Source organism: Trachypithecus francoisi, unplaced genomic scaffold (assembly GCF_009764315.1).
Source record: "Trachypithecus francoisi isolate TF-2019V2 unplaced genomic scaffold, Tfra_2.0 Lachesis_group2, whole genome shotgun sequence".
In the NCBI taxonomy this organism is placed as follows: Eukaryota; Metazoa; Chordata; class Mammalia; order Primates; family Cercopithecidae; genus Trachypithecus; species Trachypithecus francoisi.
Genome location: NW_022681465.1, coordinates 107,530,981 through 107,557,326, shown reverse-complemented (window position 1 = coordinate 107,557,326; position 26,346 = coordinate 107,530,981). Strand labels below are relative to the sequence as shown.

The window sequence follows — 26,346 nt, the reverse complement described above, 5'->3', positions numbered from 1 at the left end:
AGCTTTGAAACCAGGTATTGACTTCTCTTTAGCGATAAAAGTCCTAGCTGGCATCTCCTTCCAATAGAAGGCTTTTTTGTCTACATTGAAAATCAGTTGTTTGGAGTAGCCACCTTCATCAATGATCTTGCTGCAACTTCTACATCAGCACTTGCTGCTTCGCCTTGCACCTTTTTGTTATGGAGATGGCTTCTTTCCTTAAACCTCATGAAGCGACCTCTGCCAGCTTCCAACTTTTCTTCGGCAGATTCCCTCACCTCGCTCAGCCTTCACAGAATGAGAGAAAATTAGGGCCTTGCTCTAGATTAGGTTTTGGCTTAAGGGAATGCTGTGGCCAGTTTGATGTATCCAGAACACTCAAACTTTCTCCACATCAGCAATAAGGCTGTTTGGTTTTCTTATCATTTGTGTATTCACTGGAGTAGCACTTTTAATTTCCTTTGGTAACTTTTCCTTGGCATTCATAACTTGGCTGTTTGGAACAAGAAGCTTAGCTTTTAGCCTCTTGGCTTTCAACATGCCTTCTTCACTAAGCTTAATCATTTCTAGCATTTGACTTAAAGTGAGAAACCTGGGAGTCTTCCTTTCACTGAACACTTAGAGGTCACTGTAGAATTACTAATTGGCCTAATTTTAATATTCTTGTGTCTTAGAGAATAAGGAGGCCCGAGGCAAGAGAAAGAGAGATAGGGGAACAGCCAGTAGGCAGAGAAGTCAGCACACACATTTATCCATAAGTTTGCTGTCTTGTATGGGCACAGTTTGTGGCACCTCAAAACAATTACAACAGTAACATCAAAGATCTCTGACCACAGATCACCATAACAGGTATGATAATAATGAAAAGCTTGAAATATTATGAGAATTACCAAAATGTGACACAGACACATGAAGTGAACACATGTTGTTGGAAAAATGGCACCAATAGACCTGCCCGACCCAGTTGCCACAAACCTTCTACTTGCAAAAAACATAACATCTGCACAGTCCAATAAAGTGAAGTGCAATAAAACAAGGTATGCCTGTACTTCATATTCAATAAATATTAGCTTTTACTATGATTCAAGAATAAAGCCAAACATTTTCTTATTGTTCATCAATCTTAGAGGTTTTTGAGTTTGTTTTGTTTTGTTTTTAAACCTGCAGACTTACAGAAAGTTACACCAGCGTCACCCTTCCTACCTTTACCTGACAGTTGACGTGTCAGTGTCCCCTAAGGGGCACTCAATGTCAGCACTGGTTGTTTTTCACTGGAAAGGCCAGGATACGGAGGGATTATAGAGGCCTCTGCTAATAAGCCCAGATGCGATAGGTGAAGGGATTGGCTTTTGCTGAGCAGATGGCAGAGTTGATCTACCATTTTCTTAGCTTTGCCAATGGACCACCAACATATATATATAACACACATATATAGTGTGTATGTGTGTGTGTGTGTGTATATATATATATAGAGAGAGAGAGAGAGAGAGAGCGAGAGCCCATTCTGTTGCCCAGGCTGAAGTGCAGTGGTGTGATCTTGGTTCACTGCAACCTCTGCCTCCCAAGTTCAAGCGATTCTCCGGCCTCAGCCTCCAGAGTAGCTGGGATTACAGGCATGCACCACCACACCCAGCTATTTTTTTGTATTTTTAGTAGAGATCAGGTTTCACTATGTTGGACAGGCTGGTCTCGAACTCCTGGCCTTAAGTAATCCGCCCACCTCAGCTTCCCAAAGTATTAGGATTAAAGGTATGAGCCACTGTGCCCAGCCAGCACCTAATACTCTTAATTGCACTCAGTACTCTCCCCTGTATTTGAGACTTTCCTGCCAATTCTTGTCATGTCATAATGGTTAGCAATAATATAGGGTCAAATTAATGACTGATTTATAAGTTAGTTCATTAACTAGTTACCACTGTATGGTTTGAATCTTTAAAGTAATAAGTTACTAATGAATTACTTGCTTAATTATACATTTTGCTAACAGAAGAAAAGGGGTTGTAAGGGTGGGCATTTCAATAAAAGGCAATATTTTCAGTTAAGTACTATCCCTGAAATCACACCACATAGGTAGCTACCTGCTGTGCTGGTGCCTTTGCCTGGCTTGATTCCATCTGAACCGTTCATAACACAAGACATGTTTTCTTATACTTTAAAAACCTGGAAAGGAGAGTCAATAGGGGGATTGCATTTTCATACTAGGAACCCCCAATATCTGAGAATTCTTCTAGTTACAAAGATCATGGTTATTTCTAGCTCATCCAACTTTATGTCTTAGTGGTGACATGAAATCTCTCCCCTAAAGCAAAAACACTTCCTGTTTTCAGTTTTTCAGCTGCAGAGGGATTGAGTACACGGTTGTTATCAAGAGCAAAGCCCAGAATCCAATTTAGAGACCTCTATTTCATTATGTTTTCAAATCCTCTAATCAAGCCTCTTTCTCTCATCCATATTTCCTCTCCCATATCTGTTTCTTTTCTCTTTGTGTAGTTTGTCTCAACAAATGAAGAAGAAAACTTTAAAATGCAAAGAGAAAAATGGATGATAATCATTACAAATGACCCATCAGAACTGAAGCCATTCAACCTACTTATTTGAAGATACAAAGGTGTTTCTCTTTTCTGAAATACTTCACTGCACAGATAAGAGAGTATTCAGATATAATTTCATATGATTACCCTACAATAGGCATTTCTTTCCACAACTCTCTTTTGGGTGCTTTTGAGCACATAAGCAAACTGCCTACAAGTAAATTCTGTCCATCAAACCTTTGTTTTCCTTTCATGAAGATTCTACTTTGCAGACAAACTCTGGCAATGTTGCCTCCCAACTAAAATAGCAAGCAGCCAGGTGCAGCGGCCCATGCCTGTAATCCCAGCACTTTGGGAGGCTGAGGCCAGCAGATCACCTGAGATCAGGAGTTCGAGACCAGCCTGGCCAACAGAGTGAACCCCCCCCCTACTAAAAATACAAAACTTGGCTGGGCACAGTGGCTCATGCCTGTAATCCCAGCACTTTGGGAGGCTAAGGTGGGTGGATCATTTGAAGTCAGGAGTTCAAGACCAGCCTGACTAACCTGGTGAAACCCCATCTCTACTAAAAATACAAAAATTAGCCAGGCATGGTGACACATGCCTGTAATCCCAGCTACTTGGGAGGCTGAGGCAGGAGAATTGCTTGAGCCTGGGAGGCAGAGGTTGCAGCAAGCCGAGATCGTGGCACTGCACTCCAGTCCGGTTGACCAAGTGAGACCCTGTCTAAAAATAATAAATAAATAAATAAATAATGATTTACAAAATTAGCCAGGTGTGGTGGCACATGCCTTTTATCCCAGCTACTCGGGAGGCTGAGGCAGGAGAATCGCTTGAACCCAGGAGGCGGAGATTGCAGTGAGCTGAGATCGCACCCTACACTCCAGGCTGGGTGACAGAGCAAGGTTCCGTCTCAAACAAAATAAAATAGCAAGCAAGAAAAGTTTGAAATTGGAAGAAATCTGGAAAAATCTGTATCACAAAAATTTGTCCTGAGTCAAACATGTTTTCTCCCTAAAGAAGAACTACATAGCAGATGAAGAAAAACTCATCTGGTAAAAGGCAAAATTAAATAAATATAGAAGCAGAAAGACTAAGTTGTTATTATGGACTTATTTTGCAGCCAAATTCACTCATGAATATTTTTAACTAATATTGAAGAGAGGGCAATTCGGTGTGAGAAGACTGGTATAAAACTAACTTTTATCCATTACTGAATCCAATAGCAGGAGTTATCCTGAAATCCTTAGATGCTCTTTAGGGTTTGTGAACTCTCAGGTATTTGCGTGGTATTTTTGTCCTATAGGGATTTTTTACTGGAAAACGATTTCCAGTTCCTGTCAGATTTTCAAAGAGGTCTAAGGATCACCGTTCTAAGATTATTTAAAGAGGCTGGGTGCGGTGGCTCACGCCTGTAATCCCAGCACTTTGGGAGGCTGAGGATCACAAGGTCAGGAGATTGAGACTATCCTAGCTAACACGGTGAGACCCCATCTCACTAAAAATACAAAAAATTAGCCGGGCATGGTGCCGGGCGCCTGTAGTCCAAGCTACCCAGGAGGCTGAGGCATGAGAATGGCGTGAACCTGGGAGGTGGAGCTTGCAGTGAGCCAAGGTCGCACCACTGCACTCCAGCCTGGGCGACAGAGCAAGACTCCGTCTCAAAAAAAAAAAAAAAAGACTATTTAAAGAATGTGGAAAGATTGCATATGGTTATATCAGTTAAAGCTTAGCGTTCATAAGATCAAAGATGTGCATTTGAGGTATTTTTCTTTGGAAGAGTCAAGTCAGGCCTGTCTGGATAGTGCAATAAAAACAGACAGAATAGCTAAGAATTGGATTTAGACAGGCCCGTTGTATGAAGTATGATAATACTCAGTGCTATATATATTTATCTCAGTGGCTTAACAAAATAAAAATCTATTTCTCATTCACACAAAGCCCAACGTGGATATGCATAGTCAATAGGCAGCCGTCCATGTGGTCATTCAGGGATCCAGGCTTCTTGCATCCTATGGCTTTGTTTTCCTGTATGGCCTTGGAGTCCTCTGTTAAAGCCTCTGTGTCTAACAGACAGTAGATATGGGAAGAGAGAGAAGGTGTGGAGGATCACATGAAGGGGTGGATATCACATCTACCCACATTCTTTCTGTGATAATTCAGTCACGTGACCAAGCTTAACTGTAAGAGAGGTTGTAAAGTGAGTTCTGATGAACATATAGCATTTCTGCCCTACCCACTTAAATGAAGCAACAGTACCAGGGAGTAGCTGGAGGTAAAGAAGACACGCTGCTTTAGATACGAGAAGAAAGTCCCGTGTCATAGGCAGGTCAAGATATTCCATAGTTGACAGGCTGGAAGACAGTGGCAGAAGAGGCAGGATTAGAGGAGGTAGAAAAGGATCCAGAAGACTGGGTGCAGTGGCTTATGCCTATAATCCTAACACTTTGGGAAGCAGAGGTGGGTGGATCGCTTGAGCCCAGAAGTTTGAGACCAGCTTGGGGAACATTGAGAGACCCTGTCTCTACAATTTTTTTTTTTTTTTTTTGAGACGGAGTCTCTCTCTATTGCCTAGGCTGGAGTGCAATGGCATGATCTCCGCTCACTGCAATCTCCACCTCCCGGGTTCAGGTGATTCTCCTGCCTCAGCTTCCCAAGCAGCTGGGATTACAGGTGCCTGCCACTATGCCCGGCAAATTTTTGTATTTTTAGTAGAGACAGGTTTTCACCATGCTGACTAGGCTGGTCTCCAACTCCCAACCTCAGGTGATCCGCCCGCCTCGGCCTCCCAAAGTGCTGGGATTACAGGTGTGAGCCACTGCTTCCGGCCTATACATTTTTTAAAAAAAATTAGCCACAGGTGGCATGCACCTGTGGCCCCAAATACTTGGGAGGCTGAGGTGGGAGATCGCTTGACCCTAGGAAGTCGAAGCTGCAGTTAGCTGTCACTGCACTCTAGCCTGCACAATAGAACAAGACCCTGTCTCAAAAGAAGAAAACAGAGAAGCATCTAGAAAATTAGATGGTGACAGTGACATAAAACCTATGAGCAAAAATGCTCAGAATTTTAGGCATGGAGGCAGGAGGAATTTGGGAAATCAGTTACTGGTTGTAGAAAGCAGAGCCCTAGTCACCTAATTGGTATTTAGAAAGACATATAGGTAGGAGTAAGAGATAAAAGTAGGGCCAGACAAGAACTAACTACAATGAAATAACCAAGATCGAGAAGATTACAGAGATGGATAATGGGGCAGAAGGGCAGATTGTCCAGACAATTTATGAGATGATTTGTTCACAACCAGAATGTCAGACAAGAGCTATTCAAATTCCTCTTGCCCAAGGTCAGGATTGGTCCTGGAGCAATGCAGCGCTGCAGACAGGGGTGAGCTGTGAGAAGAGATGTGTGTGAATTAGATAAATCCTGACATGATCTATCCTCAAACATTAGGATTAGGGTGAGGATTAGGGCTGGGGTTACTACACTTCTCAGGGACAGACAACAACCTTAACTAACCCTAGCTTCCTCACACATGTCCTGGAATGAAACAATATAATTGAATTAGTGCAAATCCCTCAGCATACAAAGCAAATGTTCCAATAAGAGTACAGAGGACCCAGAATGGCATATTTGCTTAGAAGAGACAAAAATAAAAATAACAGTCAATACATGTGAGACACAGGTCTTAAGCTTTAAATATACCTAACCATTTAATGTGGACAATAACCTTTTGAAGATGGCACCTTTATCCTTCTGTAAAGGTACTGTGAATTATGCAAATTTTACAGATTAAAAACTAAGGAATGGAGACTTACAAGTGACTTGCTCAAGTGAGTGGTAGAGCTGGGATTCCAAGAGGATTGGCTGCAGACTCAATGGCCTTAACCACTACACTATACTTCCTTTCTTAGAAAGTCAAATAGTTTCATATAAACTTTTACTCGCTTGACGGATATGCCAGTGAAGACACAACCTATAAATCTCCCCCAGAGATTTCATTTACCATTTTGTTTCCAGAAAGCTGCCCCATCCTTTTGGAACGCAGGCTAAGTAGTGGACAGTCCAAGAATAAGATGGGGACAGTTCACCAGGATGGCCATCCTCTCAAAGAATGTAAGCTTTTGTTCACCAACAAGCTTTGAAGTAAAGCATGTCACAAGTGACCACAGAATGTTAGGGCTTAAGGACCACAGGAGCACCTGTCTTACTGCAGAGAGGCTAATGAGCTTGCAAAATATCCCTTAGGAACAAAAGCAAGTTTTCCTAATTTTCATGGTGAGGTGTAATGAAAAGTGCATTTTACTCAGCATGAGGGAGTCATGAAGGTTAAGAGCCAGAAACTTCTGATGGTGATAAAAGTAACTTCCTTAATTCTTGGGTTGCTAGAGGGACTATCTTTTTTAAGAAAAGGGTTCAACCTCATACTTCATAGAATTTAGTTTCTATGAAATGAAGAATCCAATATTTTATATAACTAAAGAATTATAGTCATCCATCCATCCATCCATTCATTTATTCATTCATTTTCTAAAGTAGTCACTCATTCCAAAATACCTCCTGAGCCAAAACTTATGCAAAATCCTAGGTATTTGAAACACTTCCAATCAGTTGGGTTTTTGTTTTTGTTTTTTTTCTGCCTGGTTTTCAGATGTTGTGAACAAACCCAATGCATAGGGTCCCAGTATATTTCAATGAATTTCATATTAAATATGTTTCAGGAACCATAATAAGGCCATTAATTATGGCATAGTTTGAAGCTTTCATCTACTAATCCAAAGTAAAGAGTTCACTTAAAAGAATTTTCTAGCCAGGCACAGTGGCTCATGCCTGTAATCCCAGCACTTTGGGAGACCAAGGCTGGTAGATCACTCGAGGTCAGGAGTTTGAGACCAGCTTGGCCAACATGGTGAAACCCCACCTCTATCAAAAATACAAAAATTAGCCAGGCATGGTGGCACACATGTAACCACAGCTACTTGGGAGGCTAAGGCAGGAGAATCACTTAAACCCGGGAGGCGGAGGTTGCAGTGAGGTGAGATTACACTACTGTACTCCAGCCTCGATGACAGAGCAAGACTCTGTCTCAAAAAAAGAAAAAAAAAATTATTTGTAGCTTTGAATCTTGCTTTTTGCTCCAAGATGTCTTTTATATACTACACACTCAGTTTTAAGCCAAACAGGGAACAAGGCTCAGTCAACAGTAAATTGCCTTCAGTATCAAAGAAGTACTCAGATTTCTGCAAATTGTGTCTATGAGAGTTGTAAGGTCCTTGCTGTCTTTGTAGAAATGTATATCGTGACAAAAACATGTATTATGAGGATAGTGGAAAATGAATCTCTGTACCCCGCTTCCCTGCCAGGGCCAGTTAGTGTCGCTTGTGCAAACACTGCAATTCTACCTCTACTTTAAATCATTCTACTTCAATGGCCCAGAGTTCTTCTAGCTCTAAGAAGTCCAAAATGATTTAGTTCAGCATTTGGCTCTGCACCACATGATAACATTATTTTCTGATAGTAACAAGAAAGAGGACTACTCAGGAAAGCAAATAAAGCCCAACATCAAGGTGCCAACATTCTGAATACATTTACATTTATTCATGTTTGTATTTGTGGATGGAAAATTTTTTCCATGCTACAAAGTTTTGTTAAAAACAAGTTGTTACAAATCAATAAATAACTACTATAACTATTATCTATTGTAACAGAATAATAAATAGAAAATAAACAGATGCAACTACTTTGCTATATACAAGACTTTTTCCTGTTATAAAACTAATAAAAGTGCTGCCGCTTTTCTTTCTTTGAGTATTTTCCCTTGAGATACAATATTTTTATTGCACGTTGCTCTGTGCTTGTCTTACCAGTTTCAGGTTTGTAGCACATCAAAGAATTACAAACATTTCCATTTAGAACAATGATCCTACTAATCAGGTGCTTATTTTCTGCCATGTGTTCATTTACAGATTACAAACACAAAAGAAGCAAAGTACAAAAATTAATGCGTGTGTGTGTGTGCGTGCGCACGCGCTCAAGGCTGGGAATACAGACTGGTATGAAAGGCTTTTAACTAGTTGTGCATCAAAATCATACACAATGGCCATTAAAAACTCACTTAGCTATCAGCATGTAAATCACTGGGTTGGTTATTCAAAGACCAGACAAACAGAATTCCCCGATACTGTTTCCATTTGGGTTTTCCAGCTCATATGGTTCCAGCTGACGATACTCAAAAGTCACACGATTTATGTGTTTTCCACTGGAGACCATGCGCACCACAGTGTTGTCACAGCCAACTTTCATTTGGGCTATAATGGACGGAAAAGATAAAAGTTTCCCAGCAGGTTAGAAACCACACAGTCATCATTTAAATGATGGGATCACTTAAACACAACGAAAGTAAGAAGACCTATCTTCCTCTCAGGTACTCAAACCACGCATCTACTATCAGTTGAAATGTTTTTGTTTCATTTTTATTATAATTAGTTACAGAATAGGGTAATTGAATTCAGTCTTTCTACTCATGTGCAAGAACACTATTAGCAAAATAAAACTAGCTGGAAAGAGGCAAGGTGTCTCCTCGGCCTTTTTTGCCTGCAAAGCCTGAGTGGTAAAGGCAGACAAAGAAAATCAGTCTGGAGTGTGCACAGTTGCTTGGGTTCCAGGTTCGCAGTGGAAACAGTACTGCCCTCTAAGCACAGGTTGGAAATTTGCAGTGGCAATTTTTGGTTGTCACCAGATCTAGGGTTGCAAGGGGCATTTAGTGGGGGCTAGAGGATAGAATGTACTGCAGGACATTTATGTAGACCAAAAAAAAATCACCTGTTTATCATTTTCTGAATTTAAACAAAAATCTGTTTTATACATAAACAAAAAGATCTTTTGCATGGTATAGATATACACTGCACATACTAGTTTTTGTTCTATTATCCACTTACAACTTTTGTCTGATTTTTTCTGTACCACTTATATCAAATGGCTTCTGATATCCTTGCTTCTCTTAACTCCAATCTTATTCGGCCGGGCGCGGTGGCTCATGCCTGTAATCCCAGCACTTTGGGAGGCTAAGGTGGGCAGATCAGGAGGTCAGGAGTTTGAGACCAGGCTGGCCAACATAGTGAAACCCCATCTCTACTAAAAATACAAAAATTAGCCGGGCATGGTGGTGTGCGCCTGTAGTCCCAGCTACTCAGGAGGCTGAGGCAGGAGAATTGCTCGAACCTGGGAGGTGGAGGTTGTGGTGGGCCGAGATCATACCACTGTACCCCAGCCTGGGGAACAGAGTGAGATTCCATCTCAAACAAACAAAAAATCCAGTCTTATTCATTATTTGTATAAGATCTGACAACTTTTATATCTCTTCTGTATGGGTTATATACTGAAACTCATATTATTTTCATTAAGAATTCCTTTCCTTTTATTTATGCAGCCTCAAGCTGGTTCCTGAGGCAAGATTTATCTGCCTACAATAATTGTTTCTGCTGTTTTAGTTTTCTCAATCTTCCTTTTCCTTGTCTCTATAAGGTGTTTTTAAATTTTAAGAAATGCTATCATTGTCCTTGTGTAATGGGTACCACTCAAACATGTACCTGGATTTAAATAAACAGTTCAACAGAGTTATTGAGATAAAAGTCAATTTGATGACATAACAAATAAAAGCCCTATAATTATTTTAATATAAGTACCAGGGAGTCTAGTTAAGCTTCTACCAGGAGGTCCAAATTTATTTCTCTTTTCCTTTCTTTTCTTTTTCAATTTTTTTTTTTTTTTTGTGGCAGGGTCTTGCTCTAGTCATCCAGGCTGGAGTGCAGTGGTGCCATCTTGGCTCACTGCAACCTCTGCCTCCCAGGTTCAAGCGATTATTCTGCCTCAGCCTCCCCAGTAGCCAGGATTACAGTTGTGTGCCACCACACCAGGCTAATTTTTGAATTTGAGAAGAGAGGGGGTTTCACCATGTTAGCCAGGCTGGTCTCGAACTCCTGACCTCGAGTGACCTGCCTGCTTCAGCCTCCCAAAGTATTGGGATTACATGTGTGAGCTACCACACCCAGCCAAATTTATCTTTCATTAAACAATTTGGAGGCCATTCTTTTTCTGATCTTACTCTGGACTTTAATCTTTATAACATGTCCTATTTTCTTTACTTCAGTATTATTTATTATTTTGAACTAATTCCTAACAAAATCCAATGTAAAGGGCAGGGTCCCTAATAGTTCAACACTGAACAACTCGGGAGGGGCTCATGGAAACATGATAAAGAAAGAAAATAATTAAGGCAGCAGAACAGGGTCTGGAAGCAGGGAACTTAAGGTAATTCATGCTGAATCAAGGAAAAACACCAAGGCCTGGTGGCAGGGAAACTGAGACCAATTCGCGCTGACTCTCCAAAGCTGGAGCAAAAGGAAAACACCTGGGTCTGGGGGCCGAGAACCTAAGGCCAATTAATGCAAACTTCCTAAAGCTGAACCAAAAGGAAAAACTGCATCTCCCCCAAGCCCAAGTAGTGAAGGGTCAAAGGCTGGTCTCCCTACAACTCTCCCCTTCCACCGCATCTCGCACGGAAAGGGAGAGTGCCTTGGACTGGCCGTGGGCCAAGCATGGACTATCTCTTCATCTGCATAGGGTGTCAACTCACCTCAGCCTTTAGCCACAAACCAAATCCTTCATCCAGAAAAGGGGTAATTAATTGATAAGAACCTCAAAAGGCCAGGCACAGTAGCTGATGCCTGTAATCCCAGCACTTTGGGAGACTGAGGCGGGCAGATCACCTGAGGTCAGGAGTTCGAGACCAGCCTGACCAACGTGGAGAAACCCCATCTCTACTAAAAATACAAAATTAGCCAGGCGTAGTGGCACGTGCCTGTAATCCCAGCTACTTGGGAGGCCAAGGCAGGAGAATCGCTTGAACCCAAGAAGCAGAGGTTGCAGTGAGCCAAGATTGTACCATTGCACTCCAGCCTAGGCAACAAGAGTGAAACTCCATCTCAAAACAAAAGAAAGGAGTACTTGAAACCGAGAAAACTTTTGTAACCGCGTCCTTGAGCCACTTGCTAGGGTCCACTCCCACCCTGTGGAGTGCTTTCTCCCTTTAATAAATCCCTGCTTTGGCTACTTCATTCCTGTGTTTCATTCCTTTGTTACTTTGTGCGTTCTGTCCAATTCTTTGTTCAAAACACCAAGAACCTGGACAACTTACAATCAAGGCCCTCCTTCCAGTAATGGAATAAAGTCTGAAATGAACCAAACGGTGATATGATTAAAGCCTTAAAATGTCTTAAAAGTGGTTTCAGTTACCTAGGTAATATAGGCAAAAGTGGTTTTCCAGCTTTAGAATCACCTTTTTTGCCAATTCAAGTTATATCACTCAAGCAGAAAAATTACTTTGGCTTCAATTATCTAAATTTTAAGGCCTGACTGTTCTTTAATCCTTGTCTTACCTTTTAACCCAGCTGAGGTATATCTCCTCAAAGGTGCTCTCCAATCATGAGCAGGGAAGTAATTCAGTACCTTAGATCGTTTACCCAAAAGGCTAGAGAGGCCGAATGCACTGACAGTTTAAACCAGGGCTCAAGTGTCAATTAGCATTAGAGAATCCTCTAGTTTTCAGCAAAGTGGGATTTGAGAAATCTTTTGCCTTTACCTTGCTTGGAAAGCTTGCTTTGAGCCCACTCCTGCCTTAAATCTCATCTGAAACTTTTAGAATACAGTATATCTGGGGGAGGGTAGACTGCATATCAGGCTGTAGTGCTGACTTTTGTATAATCCATCCTCTGGTATCCTCGGTTGGTTCCAAGATGCTCCCCATCCCACAGATACCAAAATCCACAGATGTTCAAGTCCCTTGTGTAAATGGCTACCTTTTACCTTTACCTATTTCCATGCAAACTACACACATCCTCCCATATACTTTAAATCATCTGTAGATTACCTATAATACCTAATACAATGTAAAAGCTATGTAAATAGTTGTTATACTCTATTTTTTTGTTTTTTTTTTCCTGATTATTTACTTTTTTATTTTATGGAGGTGTGGTCTGTTGACCAGGCTGGTCTCAAACTGTTGGGTTCAAGCGATCCTCCTGCCTCAGACTCCCAAAGTTCAGGAATTACACTGAATTTTTTTTTTTTTTTTTTTAAGACAGAATCTCGCTCTATTACCCAGACTGGAGTGCAGTGGCACAATCTCAGCTCACTGTAACCACCACTGCCCTGGTTCAAGCAATTCTGCTGCTTCAGCCTCCTAAGTAACTGAGACTACAGGTGTGCACCACCATGCCTGGCTAATTTTTTTGTATTTTTAGTAGATACAGGGTTTCACCATATTGGCCATGCTGGTCTCGAACTCCTGACCTCAGGTAATCCGCCCGCTTTGGCCTCCCAAAGTGCTGTGATTACAGGCGTGAGACACTGCACCCTGCCTACATTGAGTATTTTCTATTTGCAATTGGTTGAATCCATGTATGGAGAACCCACAGTTAAGGAGAATTGACTCTATGTTAATTCTATTTTAGAAATGTTTTGTCCGTCATCAACTCAGAGACAGAAAGTACTGGTGGTGTGGCCTGGTTTTAATTATTACAGGTAACAGCTGATCAAGAGGATTGTCTGCTTTGCAGTGTCATTGCCTAGCTGGTTAATCTGCAGTGACAGGAGAGGGAGGAGGCTACAGTCAGAATTAACTGAGATTAGAGACTGCTGTTCTTTTGTTTTGTCTCTTTAATGATAATCTAGGGCTCCTGTGTTGAAGTAAAGCTGTGGGAGTGACCTTTACAGTAATGTTTGATGACTCCTCTCCCCGCCTCCCGCAGACTTCATTGAGTTGTTTGGTCATGAGGTCATGAAGTCCCATCCATCCTCACCTGACATGAGCATAATAAAGTGAAAATCCTCACTTGTCTCTGACATAGATCTGGTTCTATCTGGCATATGCTGTGCCAAATAAACCAGTCTTCTATTACTGGTGACCGCTTTTAGATTTCAGAATTTACCTCTGTGTTACACTGGCCTTTGAGAGGCTAGTTTAGCCGTTAAGAAGTTATAGACTTTTAGCAGTTCTAAGAATTTCTAATAAAGCTTATCACTTTGTTGTTTATTTACTATGAGTAACACACACACATACATACAGATATATAAAAAACAGTTACTTCATTATTATCCTGTCACTAATTGATCATACATCTACTATTTGAACCATGTGTTTCAGTTAGTAGATAAACTCTTTAGTCTCTAGAAAATGAAAGCAGGGACCCCCAAGAAAATGGAAAGAAAGCAGATTTTAAAAGCTTTGTCTTTTTCATAGTTTTACTTAAGGCCAACCTTTGTCGCTTCATAGGTTTCTCTCCCAATGTCAGATGTTTTGGTAAAGATGCTGATGTTATACATAGCCTCAAATCCTCATACTGGCTCAGTGTGAAAAATTGAAGGTTTTTTTGGTGAAACTCGCCTTCCAATGTAGAAAATATTGGGGGATAGATTATTTTTTTTTAATCTTGATAAGCACATACATAATAATCAAAGAAATACCTCACCCGGGCCATGAAAGGGGTAGCAGAGATCAGCTAAAGGTATCATCTTGGAAGGGTCCAATCCAGTTCCTCCCAGCAGCTCCACAAAGTCTCCTATTCCCTCACAACCTGCTGAGGATTTCTAAGGGAATAAAGCAGCAGAGAAAGACACATTTAAACCGATTACAGAAGTCAAACCATTTGACCAACAGCGGGTCCATGAATTCACTCAATCAGCCCTCAACATCCTGGCGATACCGTTTAATTTAACATCTGGGACTCCGGAAATTAAAAGACTTTTTAAAGGAGAAAAAATCATAAAAATTGCTTTTCTAAATCAGTTGAGTAATCATTTTTTTTAGAAATGTGTGTACATGTTTTTTTCATTTTTTTTTAAGCTCAAGGACTGGAATGATAAAATGGAAATCTGTAAACTCCGTATAAGATGTACGGAAATTGAACCAAAAAAATACTTTACTTTTCAAATCATTTGGACATACATACTGAATCACTCGAATTTCTTAATGCATGCAGTCACAGTTAAGCGAAGTCAAATACCTACATTTTATAAATAGGGCTTTCACATCCGTTTTTCCTTCACCTCATCTCTTCTTCTTTGTAAAGGAACTTTGTGTGCTATTGGAACACATCATTTCTACCAATAAGAATTTTGATTAATTATGAGTATATTAAAGAAATAATAAAACCCTGATTTGGGGCTCAAGTTAGCTACAGTTACCATGATCTTTCTCCTTTCAACTAAAACAAATTTATTTCAAGCTACTCAAAAGAATTCATTCTAAAGCTTTGTGTGGTCCACCATGATCACCTTCTCCTGCTTCCCTTCATTTTTCTTTTTTTTTTTCAATTTTGTAGAGATGGGTCCTTGATATGGTGCCCAGGTCAGTCTTGAACTCCTAACCTCAAGGGATCCTCCTGCCTCGGACTCCCAAAATACTGGGATTACAGGCACAAGCCACTTCACTCAGTCTTTTCATCTTTTCCATACTGTCTTGTCCACAGCAATCCCCCTGCCTTACTTTCCAACACAAACAAAGCAACCACTCTCAGTCCCAAAAGTACTTTGAGCCCCCATCTCCCATGATCAGGGCAGTCTCAAAAGTATGCCACCTGTGCAGTCACATAAATTCAGTGCCTAGAAGGGCTCTATGCTTGGTTTAATGCTCTGTTGCATTTTAATAAAATTGTAATAAGGGCTCTCACATTTTCATTTGTACTGGTCCCCACAATTTTGCCTGTGATCCTCTTCTTCATTGAAGTGTGCTCATTAAGAGATCTAGTGGTATGTGACAAGGTGCTCAGTACTTAACTAGACAGACCTTAACACATAGGAACCAAAATCTAAAATAGAGAACTTAAAACACACACACACACACACACACATAAGCACACACATTCAGGCATTTAGAAGGACACTGACAGGCATGGTGGCTCATGCCTGTAATTCCAGCACTTTGGGAGGCCAAGGCAGGTGGATCATTTGAGGTCAGGAGTTCAAGACCAGCCTGGCCAACATGGTGAAACCCCATCTCCACTAAAAATACAAAAATTAGCCAAGTGCGGTGGCACACCTGTAGTCCCAGCTACTCGAGAAGCTGAGGTAGGAGGATCAGTTGAACCTGGGAGGCAGAGGTTGCAGTGAGCCAAGATCACGTGCCACTGCATGCCAGCCTGGGCGACAGAGTGAGACTCTATCTCAGGAAAAAAAAAAAAAAAAAAGAAGGGCATTGAAATACAACTGGAACTAAACAGCAAATTGGAAAATAACATAATGGCAACTGCTTCACTAATGAGCAGGGGTAGGTGGGGATATTTATTTTTAAAGGGCCTACCTACTATGTGCTGGGTTTGATGCTTAGAGGCTTTATATATAATTGCATCAAATGATGAAATAGAGGTTTAATTAGCCCCACTGTATACAGGGCTTCATGTTCTTGTACTGAGAGTGGAATAAGCAATTTATCAGTAAAGGAAAAAAACCTTAATTGCCTTTCCCTTGAGCAGGACGTCCAGGAGGAACATCTCTTAAGACTAAATTTTCCACTTAGTTTTATAGGTTCCAAAATTCAGCAGGTGCTGTTACAGGAAAAAAGGAGAGAGAAGTGGGAAATAAAGAAGCTAGAAAGAAATAGAAACTAAAGTGAGGGTGACAAAACAAAGAAACAAGAAAGTTAGGTGCACTTATTCCTTGCTGTTCAACGATTTTTCTCCCTTCTTTGCAAACATCTCAGCTTTTCTTACAATGTTACAAACTGAGTTATGTGGGGACCTCTGAAGTTCAGTTCCTCAACAGTGATTCCCTAAATTTCTTTGTTGAGGTTCTAAGCCACTACTATCTTTTGCCTAGCCCACAATAATGTACCAAAAAAGTACTTAGCCAGGAGCAGTGGCTCATGCCTGTAATCCCAGCACTTTGGGAAGCCGAGGCGGGCGGATCACGAGGTCAGGAGTTCGAGACCAGCCTGGCCGATATGGTGAAACCCTGTCTCTACTAAAAATACAAAAACAAAACAAAACAAAACAAAAAACTAGCCAGTTGTGGTGGCTCATGCTTGTAATCCCAGCTACTCGGGAGGCTGAGGCAGAAGAATTGCTTGATCCTGGGAGGTGGCGGTTGCAGTGAGTCGAGATTGCACCTCTACACTCCAGCCTGGGTGACAGAGCAAGACTCCATCTCAAAAAATAAAAATAAAAAAAAGAAGTACTTATATTCCTTGTACCAAATGTAAGATCCTCACACCAACTCAATGTGCAAAATTGAAGGTTTTTTGGTTTTGGTTTTGTTTATTTTGGTGTAACTCATCTTCCAATACATAGAAATCTGGGAGGTTTAAGAAAATAATCCTGATAGATACATTAATAATAACTAAAGAAACATCTCACCAGGGCCATAGAAAGGGTGGCATGGCCCGACAGCCCATTCATTGCATGGAAGGCACAGTGACATTTGAGACAGCATACATCAGATCATGTTGCTTTCCTCCCTGAACCTCTTCAGTGGTTTACCACTGCACTGAAAATAAACTTGAACTCCCTAATGTGGCCTGCAGGGCTCACCACACTCTGGCCCTGCCCATCTCCCTGAAGCTGTCTTATGCCAATCCTCCTCTTCCTTCCATTTCTGGAATCCAGCAAGCCCATTCCTGCCTCTGAGCCTCCGCACTGTTCCCTCTGCTCCCTGTTCTCACAGCTGCTGGCTCCTTCTGATCTATCACTCAGGTCTCACTTCTCAAAAGGTTTCTTTCCTGACCACTTTATCACAAGTAGCCCCCTGCCTCTCCATCCACCCCCATGCTCCCAGTCACCGTCTACCGCACTATTCTGCTGCATTTTCTGTATAGCACTTACCACCATTTGAAATACATGGCAGTTTTGCCTGTCTCATCCCACTTGAATGCACGGTCCCTGTGAGCAGGACCTGTCTTGTTTATTGCTAATTTCCAGCATCTGCAATAGTGCCTGGCACATGCTAAGCACTCAAAAAATATTTTGTGAAGAAACAGATGCCTAAAACACTGTAGGCTCTAAATTGTTTGGGAGGAAACACCAAGATTACCTCGATAGCCCCAATAACTAAAGTTTAGATCTCCTAGTCTGTGCTCACACCTTTCATCTTCTATATTTTACATCAAGAATGACATACAAATAATATCGAGCCAGTAAGACTGTACCAAAGATACCCAAAAGTGTCCTTATCAAAGGACTATTCTTCCACTAAGAAAAAAGCAGGCACTAGTTCATGAATTTAGGGCTTAAAGGAAATTGGATATACTCCTTTCTTCAGTCCTAGTTCTATTTATTTGGTTGTCACTAAAATCTGTCTGATTAGGAATTATGACTGCCTTTGATAGCAGCAAATACATGAGTTATCTTAACCTAGTCATGTGAGAAAGTAAAAGGAAATGAGGATGACTCAGAGGGAAAATGCTGCCAGTGCAAGAAAATGCGGTCAAACTCAGCCTGAATTTTAAGGTCCACACAGAAGTTTATTCAAAAATAAGTTGATAGGGATTATCCGCTAATATTTTTTAGGCAAAATGTATTGAGTTAAATGTCATGCCAAATACTTTTCAAAGCTTTACTGTATTTTGCAATCTAAAAATCCAATTTTGTAGTTTATGCTACAGTTAGCACTCCTTCACAACACAGTTCTGTCAATGAGATACTTCCTTGTGTCAAAAGAAAATTCCAATAATCAGAAAAACAGCTGTGTAGATGACTCACACTACGTTCTGCTAGGAGAGAAATTTTGTAAAAGAGGCAAGTACAAGAGAGTTCAATTGTAATTATATACCACAACTTTACCAATTGAAAACATTTCTTACATCACAAGGAAAGTATTCAAGTAGTCAGAAGGGGCACCTGAGTATGCAACTTGCCGCATAACTGAAATAGAAGAGGGGCTCAGTCAAAGCAGCTAGGGCAAACACATGTGAGATTTAAGAGCTCATCAGAGCGACCTAGTGTCCAGATTTGCCCTGTATGATTGCTTCTGCTCTGATTAAAGCTGTGGCCTTATCAAATGGTTAGGAAACAAGTAAACAACTCACCTTTAACTGAAGACCATTTACGTGTCCCAGGGTGAGATCAGATATTTTGATCACCACAGGATAAATTATGGAGAAGCTGCAGTTTCGATGCTGGTGTGGAACTATCAGGGTGAACTTTCCATTTGGAGTCTGAGAAATGACATTGCAGGCTTTGTAGAAAGGAAAAAAAAAAAATTCATGTTTCCATTACTTGGTTTGCTGGGTTTTTATAGACATTTATTGTATCTTATTCTAGGGCTCCTGTTCATGATCTAGGGCCTTCTGCCCAGGAAGAGAGCATATATACCACAAAAGCAATTTGGAGACAGAAAGGATTTGGGGAACAAAAACCATCAGTGACACGTGGATATTGTCAGGAGGCCCTGGGCTGTGAGGGGGCTTCTAATGTTAATCTTAGGGGGTTACCTTGTTTATAACAATCAAAAGACATAACTCAGCACCCAAACAAATACTAGCTGGTATTAGTTCTAGGAGCACTTGAGTTAACTAGAGTTCAGCTTAAAGCTAGGAATGTGGAAAAATCAAGGCTTAATGGTGAGTCCAAAACTCAAACTCTATTTTTAAATAATAAAGTAAATAATTAATTTTAAGTATTTTTTCATTCTTATTTATTTTCCTTTTTTAAAAAAAAATTAATTTTTAATTAAAACTTTTTTAACTTTATTTTAAGACTGGGGGCCTAGGATGCAGCTCAGCAGCTTCACCATGGCCCCAGGCTTATTTTAAGTACTTTTCTTTTCTTTTTTTTTTTTCTAAGGCGGCATCTTGCTCTGTCACCCTGGCTAGAATGCAGGGGTGCAATCTCAGCTCATTGCAACCTCCGCCTCCCGGGTTCAAGCGATTCTCCTGCCTCGGCCTCCTGAGTAGCTGGGATTACAGACATGTGACACAACATCCGGGTAATTTTTGTATTTTTAGTAGAGACAGGGTTTCACCACGTTGGCCAGGCTGGTCTCGAACTCCTGACCTCAAGTGGTCCACCTGCCTCGGCCTCCCAAAGTGTGGGATTACAGGAGTGAGCCCCCGCGCCAGGCCTATTTTAAGTATTTTTCTAATAGTGAGAAAATAGGCTGAGAAAAAAAATGAAAGACAGTAGTCTTAAGGCTGATAAATATTTGCTGCATGTTAAGTGATAAGTTAACTAAAAGGTGCATTTTTAATGTTTATTTTACTCCCGAGAACTTCTACAATTTTTTGTTTTATATCTCAAATCTAAATTTACAATACATTGGCCAGGAGTGGTGGCTCACGCCTGTAATCCCAGCACTTTGGGAGGCCGAGGCGGGAGTTCATGACCAGCCTGGCCAAGATGGTGAAACACTGTCTCTACTAAAAACACAAAAATTAGCTGGGCGTGGTGATGGGCGCCTGTAATCCCAACTACTCAGGAGGCTGAGGCAGAGAATTGCTTGAACCCGGGAGGCAGAAGTTGCAGTGAGCCGAGGTCGCAACACTGCACTCCAGCTTGGGTGACAGAGCGAGACTCCACCTCAAATAAATAAATAAATAAATCTATAATACATTGATTAGTCTAGATATGAAACTAGAAGCATCAGAATTTGTACTTTTTTTTCTGATTACCGGATGAATCAACATTGATCAGAAGACATCAGAAACACCTCTTGCCTCCTTTTCATATTTTTAATTATACTTACTTTCAAAAAGAACTGAAATTCCTTGATGGTTCTAGGAAGTTTCTTTTTTTAATATACTTTTTAAAAAGTTTTAATACAGACAGCGTCTCACTTTGTGGGCTAGCCTGATCTTGAACTCCTGGGCTCAAGTGATCCTCCTGCCTTGGCCTGTAATCCTGCTAGGATTACAGGCATGAGCCACTACGCCTGGCCCAGGAGGTTTCTGATTTCTAACTAAACAAAATATAGGGGAAACTCTTTATTTTGTCTTCTAGAATTATTCTATTGCAGTCCTCAGGAACAGTCTTTTTGGAGGGCTTTTTCAAAAATTCTTTTGTTTTTTCAGAACTGGAAATCAAAAGATCAGTAGTACATTATTCTTTGGCAGATTAGGCCCCATCTTTCAGCCACATGAAATGTTAATATTCATTCTATTGTATGCAAAAATGAGTGATATGTGTTCCTTTTCTAATTGTTTTAACAGATTTTTCTCTTAATGGGGAAAAAAACAATTAGCAGATGAGTAAACTCATTTATTTATTTATTTTTTTGAGACAGAGTCTCACTCTGTCGCCCAGGCTGGAATGCAGTGGCATGATATCAGCTCATTGCAAGCTCTGCCTCCCGGGTTCATGCCATTCTCCTGCCTCAACCTCCCGAGTAGCTGGGACTACAGACGCCCACCACCACACCCGGCTAATTTTTTGTATTTTTAGTAGAGACGGGGTTTCACTGTGTGAGCCAGGATGGTCTCGATCTCCTGACCTCATGATCCACCTGCCTCGGCCTCCCAAAGTGCTGGGATTACAGGCGTGAGCCACCGCCTGAGTAAACTCATTTTTATAAAGATAATATGCTTTAGGCCGGGGCTGTTCAGTTGTGTAGCATAAGCTACATGTGTGTCCACTGGAAATGAACTAAATTAGAGTGGTGGGCTCAGAATCAGAAGGTAACATTGAGATGCTATAATCCAACCCTCTGGTCAGGGCATGGTATCTGTCTACCACATTCAGGCACAGGCTGAAAGACATGGAGACTTTCAAGCCTGTGCCTGAATATCTCTAAGACTGCAACTTTATATCCGATCCCTCAAGCTTATCCTGGATTAGTGAAATGACTTGGAAGATTAAAGCTTATCACTAAATGCATCGTAGAACCTGAGGAGCTCAGAGCAAGACTTTGGAGAAAAGATTGAATTGTACTCACCATAAATTAGTATACTACCTAACCTGGGAAATAAATTTAAAATTGTGATTTGACATTCATAATAAAGAATAGAAACTATCCTTTAGGTCATTTCTATTTACAAAAAAATTTCCATTCAAATCATTCCTCAGTTCAAATTTCTTTAAGTCTGTGCAATGATACTACTTTCAAAAAGCAGTCTGACTCCTAAGTTCTGCCTTTTGACTGAGAACACTTACGAAAGAGGTTGGGGTCTGTCTTTATGGTTAATGTGAATCCATTTCCTGGTTCACGGACTTGGAAGAAGATCATAGCCACATTCTGGGAAGATCTGATGCTCCTCCTGCTAAGACCAGTCTCACAGAAATCTATGTACCGCTCAGCTGTGGGGAGAGGATGATCCTGGGAACTAGGGAACTTCTCCCCCTTGAGAATCCAACCATCAAATACCTTTGAAAAAAAATACAGACATAGATGCTATCATTTCCATCAGCTCCTGAAGTCTGAAGAGAGTTGAAAAGGGGGAAAAAGTCATCCACCAATGGGCCTTCAGTCATAAGTGAGAACTGACAGTCCACACTCTCTGCCTGCTTGCTTTTCATTTGTACATATTGGACTGTGAGGGTTGTTTGCAAGTAATAGTATTAATTAATTTTTATAAGCCTTAAAGCTTCCAAAGTAAGTAAACTTCCTTATACTTTATCATTTCAACCACTTTGGTAAATAAAACCACAGCCAATGTACATTTTTACCTTGGTCATATTTTCTACCTCTCACCTTCAGAAGAATCCCACAAAAGCATAATTTGGGTTTTGTGCAGCTTCTCTCTTTCCTCTAGTCATTGAAATGTGAACAAAATATCTTGAAAATAGATGCAAAATAAAAAACTGGAGCAGCAACTTTACCTGCTAATGGCTATATACACCCATTTTTCTCATTTTTTTAATATCATCACATATTATTTTAAAATGTCAAGAACTGCTTCAACAGCCAGGCAATGATGGCTGGTATACTACCTGGGACATTTTTCCTTCACTTGTTAAAGTTTACAGTTGAACAAAGGGTCAGAGTCTATTGACCTGGCCCTCAAAATCACCACAGGTCTCCAGTTTAATGAGTACAATCTAGTCCACATTAGCAAAATTACCAACAACCCAGCTACAGATTATTTCTAACGCATGTGACAGGTTCCAAAACAATCCTACTTTGGAGATGTTAATCATGATTATTTTAATTGGACAGTAGAGCTCCATCAGCCATCCCACTCTGCCCTGTTATACTTATGGAGTCTGACGACTGGAATCAGGGAGGCAGTGAGCTTGGGGGTCTTGTCCTCCCCTCCCACCTATCTCCATCTAGATGCCCCCTCGGCAGCCAGTCCCCTCCTGCTCCAAAATCGGTCACCGGCGCACTGAAGACAGCCTCTGTGCGCCGAGCGTGGACCAGCAGGAGCGAGGCGGGATCAGATGTGAGACGTGTGGGGCGGGCCTTCTAACCAAGACGGCCTGCTTGGTGGACCGCAGCGCTCGAGCTTGTTGGTTTTTAATCATATTTCATCGGCCCCGGATTGCGTCGCAGCGTTCTGCGCTGCGAGTTCAAGTCTTTAGAAGCTCCCCGGGCCTCGAAAGCGCCTAGAAGGGAATGTAAACCATGGCAGCGTCCAGAGGCACCGACCGGAGCCCTACTGGATGTGTGTGGCACGAGGTCTTCGGGTAAGGGCGAGATTCTCGCCGTGTGGGGGTCCTCGAGCGCGCCTCTCCGACTCGGGCACCAGCGAAGTGTCTAAGAATTGCCACCGGCTACCCACGCTCGGCAGCCCCACGCTGGTTGCAATGCCCCAGCCCTTTCCAACCCTCCCGTGCCGCCCCCAACCCCCTCCCCGGCTAGGCTGGCGGGCCGTGGGCGCCTCACCTTCAGGAAGTCGCCGCCCTGACAGTCGATGGAGACCTGGTCGTAGTGGATGGTGATGAACTCCTCGGGCTCGCCGATGAAGAAGGCGGCGCAGTGCAGCTGCGGCCGGTTGGCGGTGAAGGTGAACTGGCCCTGGAGGCTCAGCATGTCCAGGCACCCTGGGGGAGGAGGGCACGGGGCAATAAGTCCCAGGCTGCAGCCGCCGCGGCGCCGGCCTCGGGCGGCCCCTCTCCGCGCGCCCCATTCCCGGGCTCTGTAGCGCCCAGCGCTCCGACTTCCAGCCTCGGCTGCGCTGGGTTCCCGCGCCCGCGGCGCGCCACCTCCTTCCCCTGTCGGAGCGCCTCCGCGGACCGATCCTTAGCGAGGGGCTAACGCGCCCCTGGCGGTTCCGGCCAACCGCTTACCCGAGATGCCCGCGAGACCCCTGCCCTCCGCACAGTCCCAGTTTCCCCGCGTCCCAGGCGCCCGCGAGCCGGGCAGCCTCGACTCACGCAGAGCGCGGCGGTACGGCTGCTCCCCAGCCAGCTCCCGCTTCAGGTTGGCGCTGAAGAGCAGGAAAGGATCGTAGTCCGCCGCTTCCCGCAGCTGGCAAGGAACATGGGTCAATCAGGCAAAGTTCAAGGGCTGGGGATAAAAAAGGGGGCCAGGAGCGGGGCACCCTCCCTGCCACACAGCATAGCAAATAAAGAGAGAGGGGTAATGTTTTGCCGTGTCGGGAGAAGATGGGACGGTCTTAGACCCTCTCCATCAGGCCGGGGTATCCCCAGCGGCCAGAGGAAGGCAGGCAGGCAGGCAGGCAGTCTGGGATGCTCAGAGGCAAGGAGGGAGAACAGGATAGTGGAAACCAGGGGCAAGAGAGCATCCAGCAGAGTAGGAAGAAACAGCGAACCCCAAAAGGCTGAGAGCAGAGGCAGCCTGCCTGCCGCCTAGGGTTAACATGCAAGGAAGGTGAGATGGGTCAGTCCAGGGGCGGCTCACCTCTAGGTACCGGCTTTCCCCTCTTAGAGCCGTCAGGAAGATGAGAATGAAATGACACTGAAGTTTGAAGTTGGGCGACATGCTGGCCTTGCCTCTGCAGCTGCTGTGCTCTGCTCCGGAGGTCCTGGGCTTTCCTTCCCACACCCTCGCGCAGACTGAGAGCTAGAAGCTGGTAGGGTCCCTTTGCTGGGTCTCTTTTATAGAGCAGTGGGGAGCGGAGGCTCTCTGCCCCTTAACTGATCAGAGCTCAGTAACCATGGGTTACCCTGTCTCATTGACAAAGTACGTGGCGATGACGAGGGTCCAGCTCTCAGCCACAAATTTTCAGCGTGGCCCAGCATTATTCACCAAGAATGATTTCAGTCACTACAACTCAGTGCACTCAAGTGTTGGAGAATGAGGTGGAGAAAAAGAATAAGGGAGGGCATTTTGTTGACCTACCAAATGCTACATTATACTTTTCTGTGGGCATTCAGGGAATTTTCCATTTTGCCAATCAAAGTGACAAAGTTACATACATGCATAAAATACCCAAACATATACAGCCTGTATTTTGCAGCCTCATCACATAACCTTGGATGAAACCATGCTAGAAATTGTCGAAGAATTTAGTATTCATGCAATTACTCATGCCTCTCAGTAAGAAACTTGAGGCATTTTCAGCTTTAAAGAGAGGTGGAACAGAAGCAAAAGTCTGATTTTGCAGAATATTGCAGTAATGCAATTATAAGCTTTCTTCCTGCCCCTTACTCTTTGCTTTATCCTGGTCCAGTTTCTTACAGGCATTTCTTTCATGGAAAACTAACTCTGGTGTCAGTGGACTTCTGGATTTTAGCTGAGCTCTGTCACTTGACCTGAATATTTACATGATGTACACACTCCTAGACCAGGTAGCTGTAGCCATGACCTTTGCATCCATCTGAACCACTGGGAGATGAGATGAAGTCATTCCATTTCATGCCTTCAAATACCTGGATTACTTTAACACTCTGGTAGAAAGAACTGCCAGGAAGCTTTATTGTAACTGCTCACCAGCAAATTTACAGGGCTAAAAAGATGACTTAGGGATCCAGAGATAAGTATAAGCTTATCTCTGCTTATCAGGAGAGAAGAGAATTTCTTCTTTGTGTCCAAAATTGTGGGAAACATGAGGATGCTCCACTATTGGCTTTCCTACCCCTTTCCAGTCTCTGCACCAAGCATTGTTATTACAATTATTACAAATAGACCATAATACAGAGTTATAAAGGAAGGAATGGCTATATTTTCCATTTTAAAATACTCAAAATTAAACAGTAATTATCCTGGCAGTGTCAGAACTTGATTATTTTCATGTCAGGACAATTCTGAGCACTGGAGAGGTGGTCTTTTTGTTGGTGTAATCAGGAGGCCTTTCTGCCACAGTCCAACTTTGTAAGCAGTTCTCAGACCATAGACAGTGAGAGGGAAAAGAGTACCTAAAGCTCATGGACACTGACCACCATGTCCTTCTCATCCCAAGGGCTGTTTAGATGCCTGAATTTTAAAAAGGTTATAAAGATACCTGAGAAGAATAAAAGAGGAGGAAAACAAACAAGTTAACCCAAACTTGCTGGCCTCAAACATGCCAGGCCATCTTCAGGTCTATCTCCCACCCTTTTTGTGCCTAGAGGGAGCCTCAGGCCCATTCACCAGGCATGCCACAGGCCCTTTTCTCTTTCCCATTGATGTAGCCACAGTCCTTGGCCTATTCCCAGAATTCAGTCCAGCACCCACCTTGGAGACCTCTGCCTCTTCGGGGGTCTGGCACCTGATGTCACTCCAGCTCAATGTTGCTTTGTTAGCATCACCAAGGAGACATTCTTCTTCAACCAGCCCCTTTACAAGCATATGCTCATGTGCACGTGTGCACACACACATGCACGGACAACACTGATGTTCCCACCCGGCTCTCATGATGCCCCCTCCTCAGGAACCACACACATCAAGAGCTGGGATGAATGAGCGCTAACATAGTGACTGATTTTACAAACATCATAACATAGCATCTGATTTTACTTAATCCACAAATTATATAGT

General features: G+C 42.5%; 1 protein-coding gene across 2 annotated transcripts; it reads right to left on the bottom strand.

Moving 5' to 3' along the window:
- Window positions 1–8,067: 8,067 nt before the first annotated feature.
- Window positions 8,068–24,649, bottom strand: CRHBP (corticotropin releasing hormone binding protein). Of its 2 annotated transcripts, none has more exons than XM_033179927.1 (7): window positions 24,289–24,649; window positions 23,802–23,895; window positions 23,311–23,468; window positions 21,639–21,849; window positions 18,581–18,729; window positions 14,034–14,151; window positions 8,068–8,813 (listed from the first exon to the last, which is right to left on the bottom strand). In XM_033179927.1, exons 1-7 carry the CDS (start codon window positions 24,367–24,369, stop codon window positions 8,656–8,658), a joined length of 969 nt encoding a protein of 322 aa, XP_033035818.1. In that variant the 5' UTR covers window positions 24,370–24,649; the 3' UTR covers window positions 8,068–8,655. The 2 variants fall into 2 exon arrangements, with proteins under 2 accessions (XP_033035818.1, XP_033035817.1); XM_033179926.1 differs by having other exon boundaries at window positions 23,715–23,895; window positions 24,289–24,628.
- Between the last annotated feature and the right edge of the window lie 1,697 nt (window positions 24,650–26,346).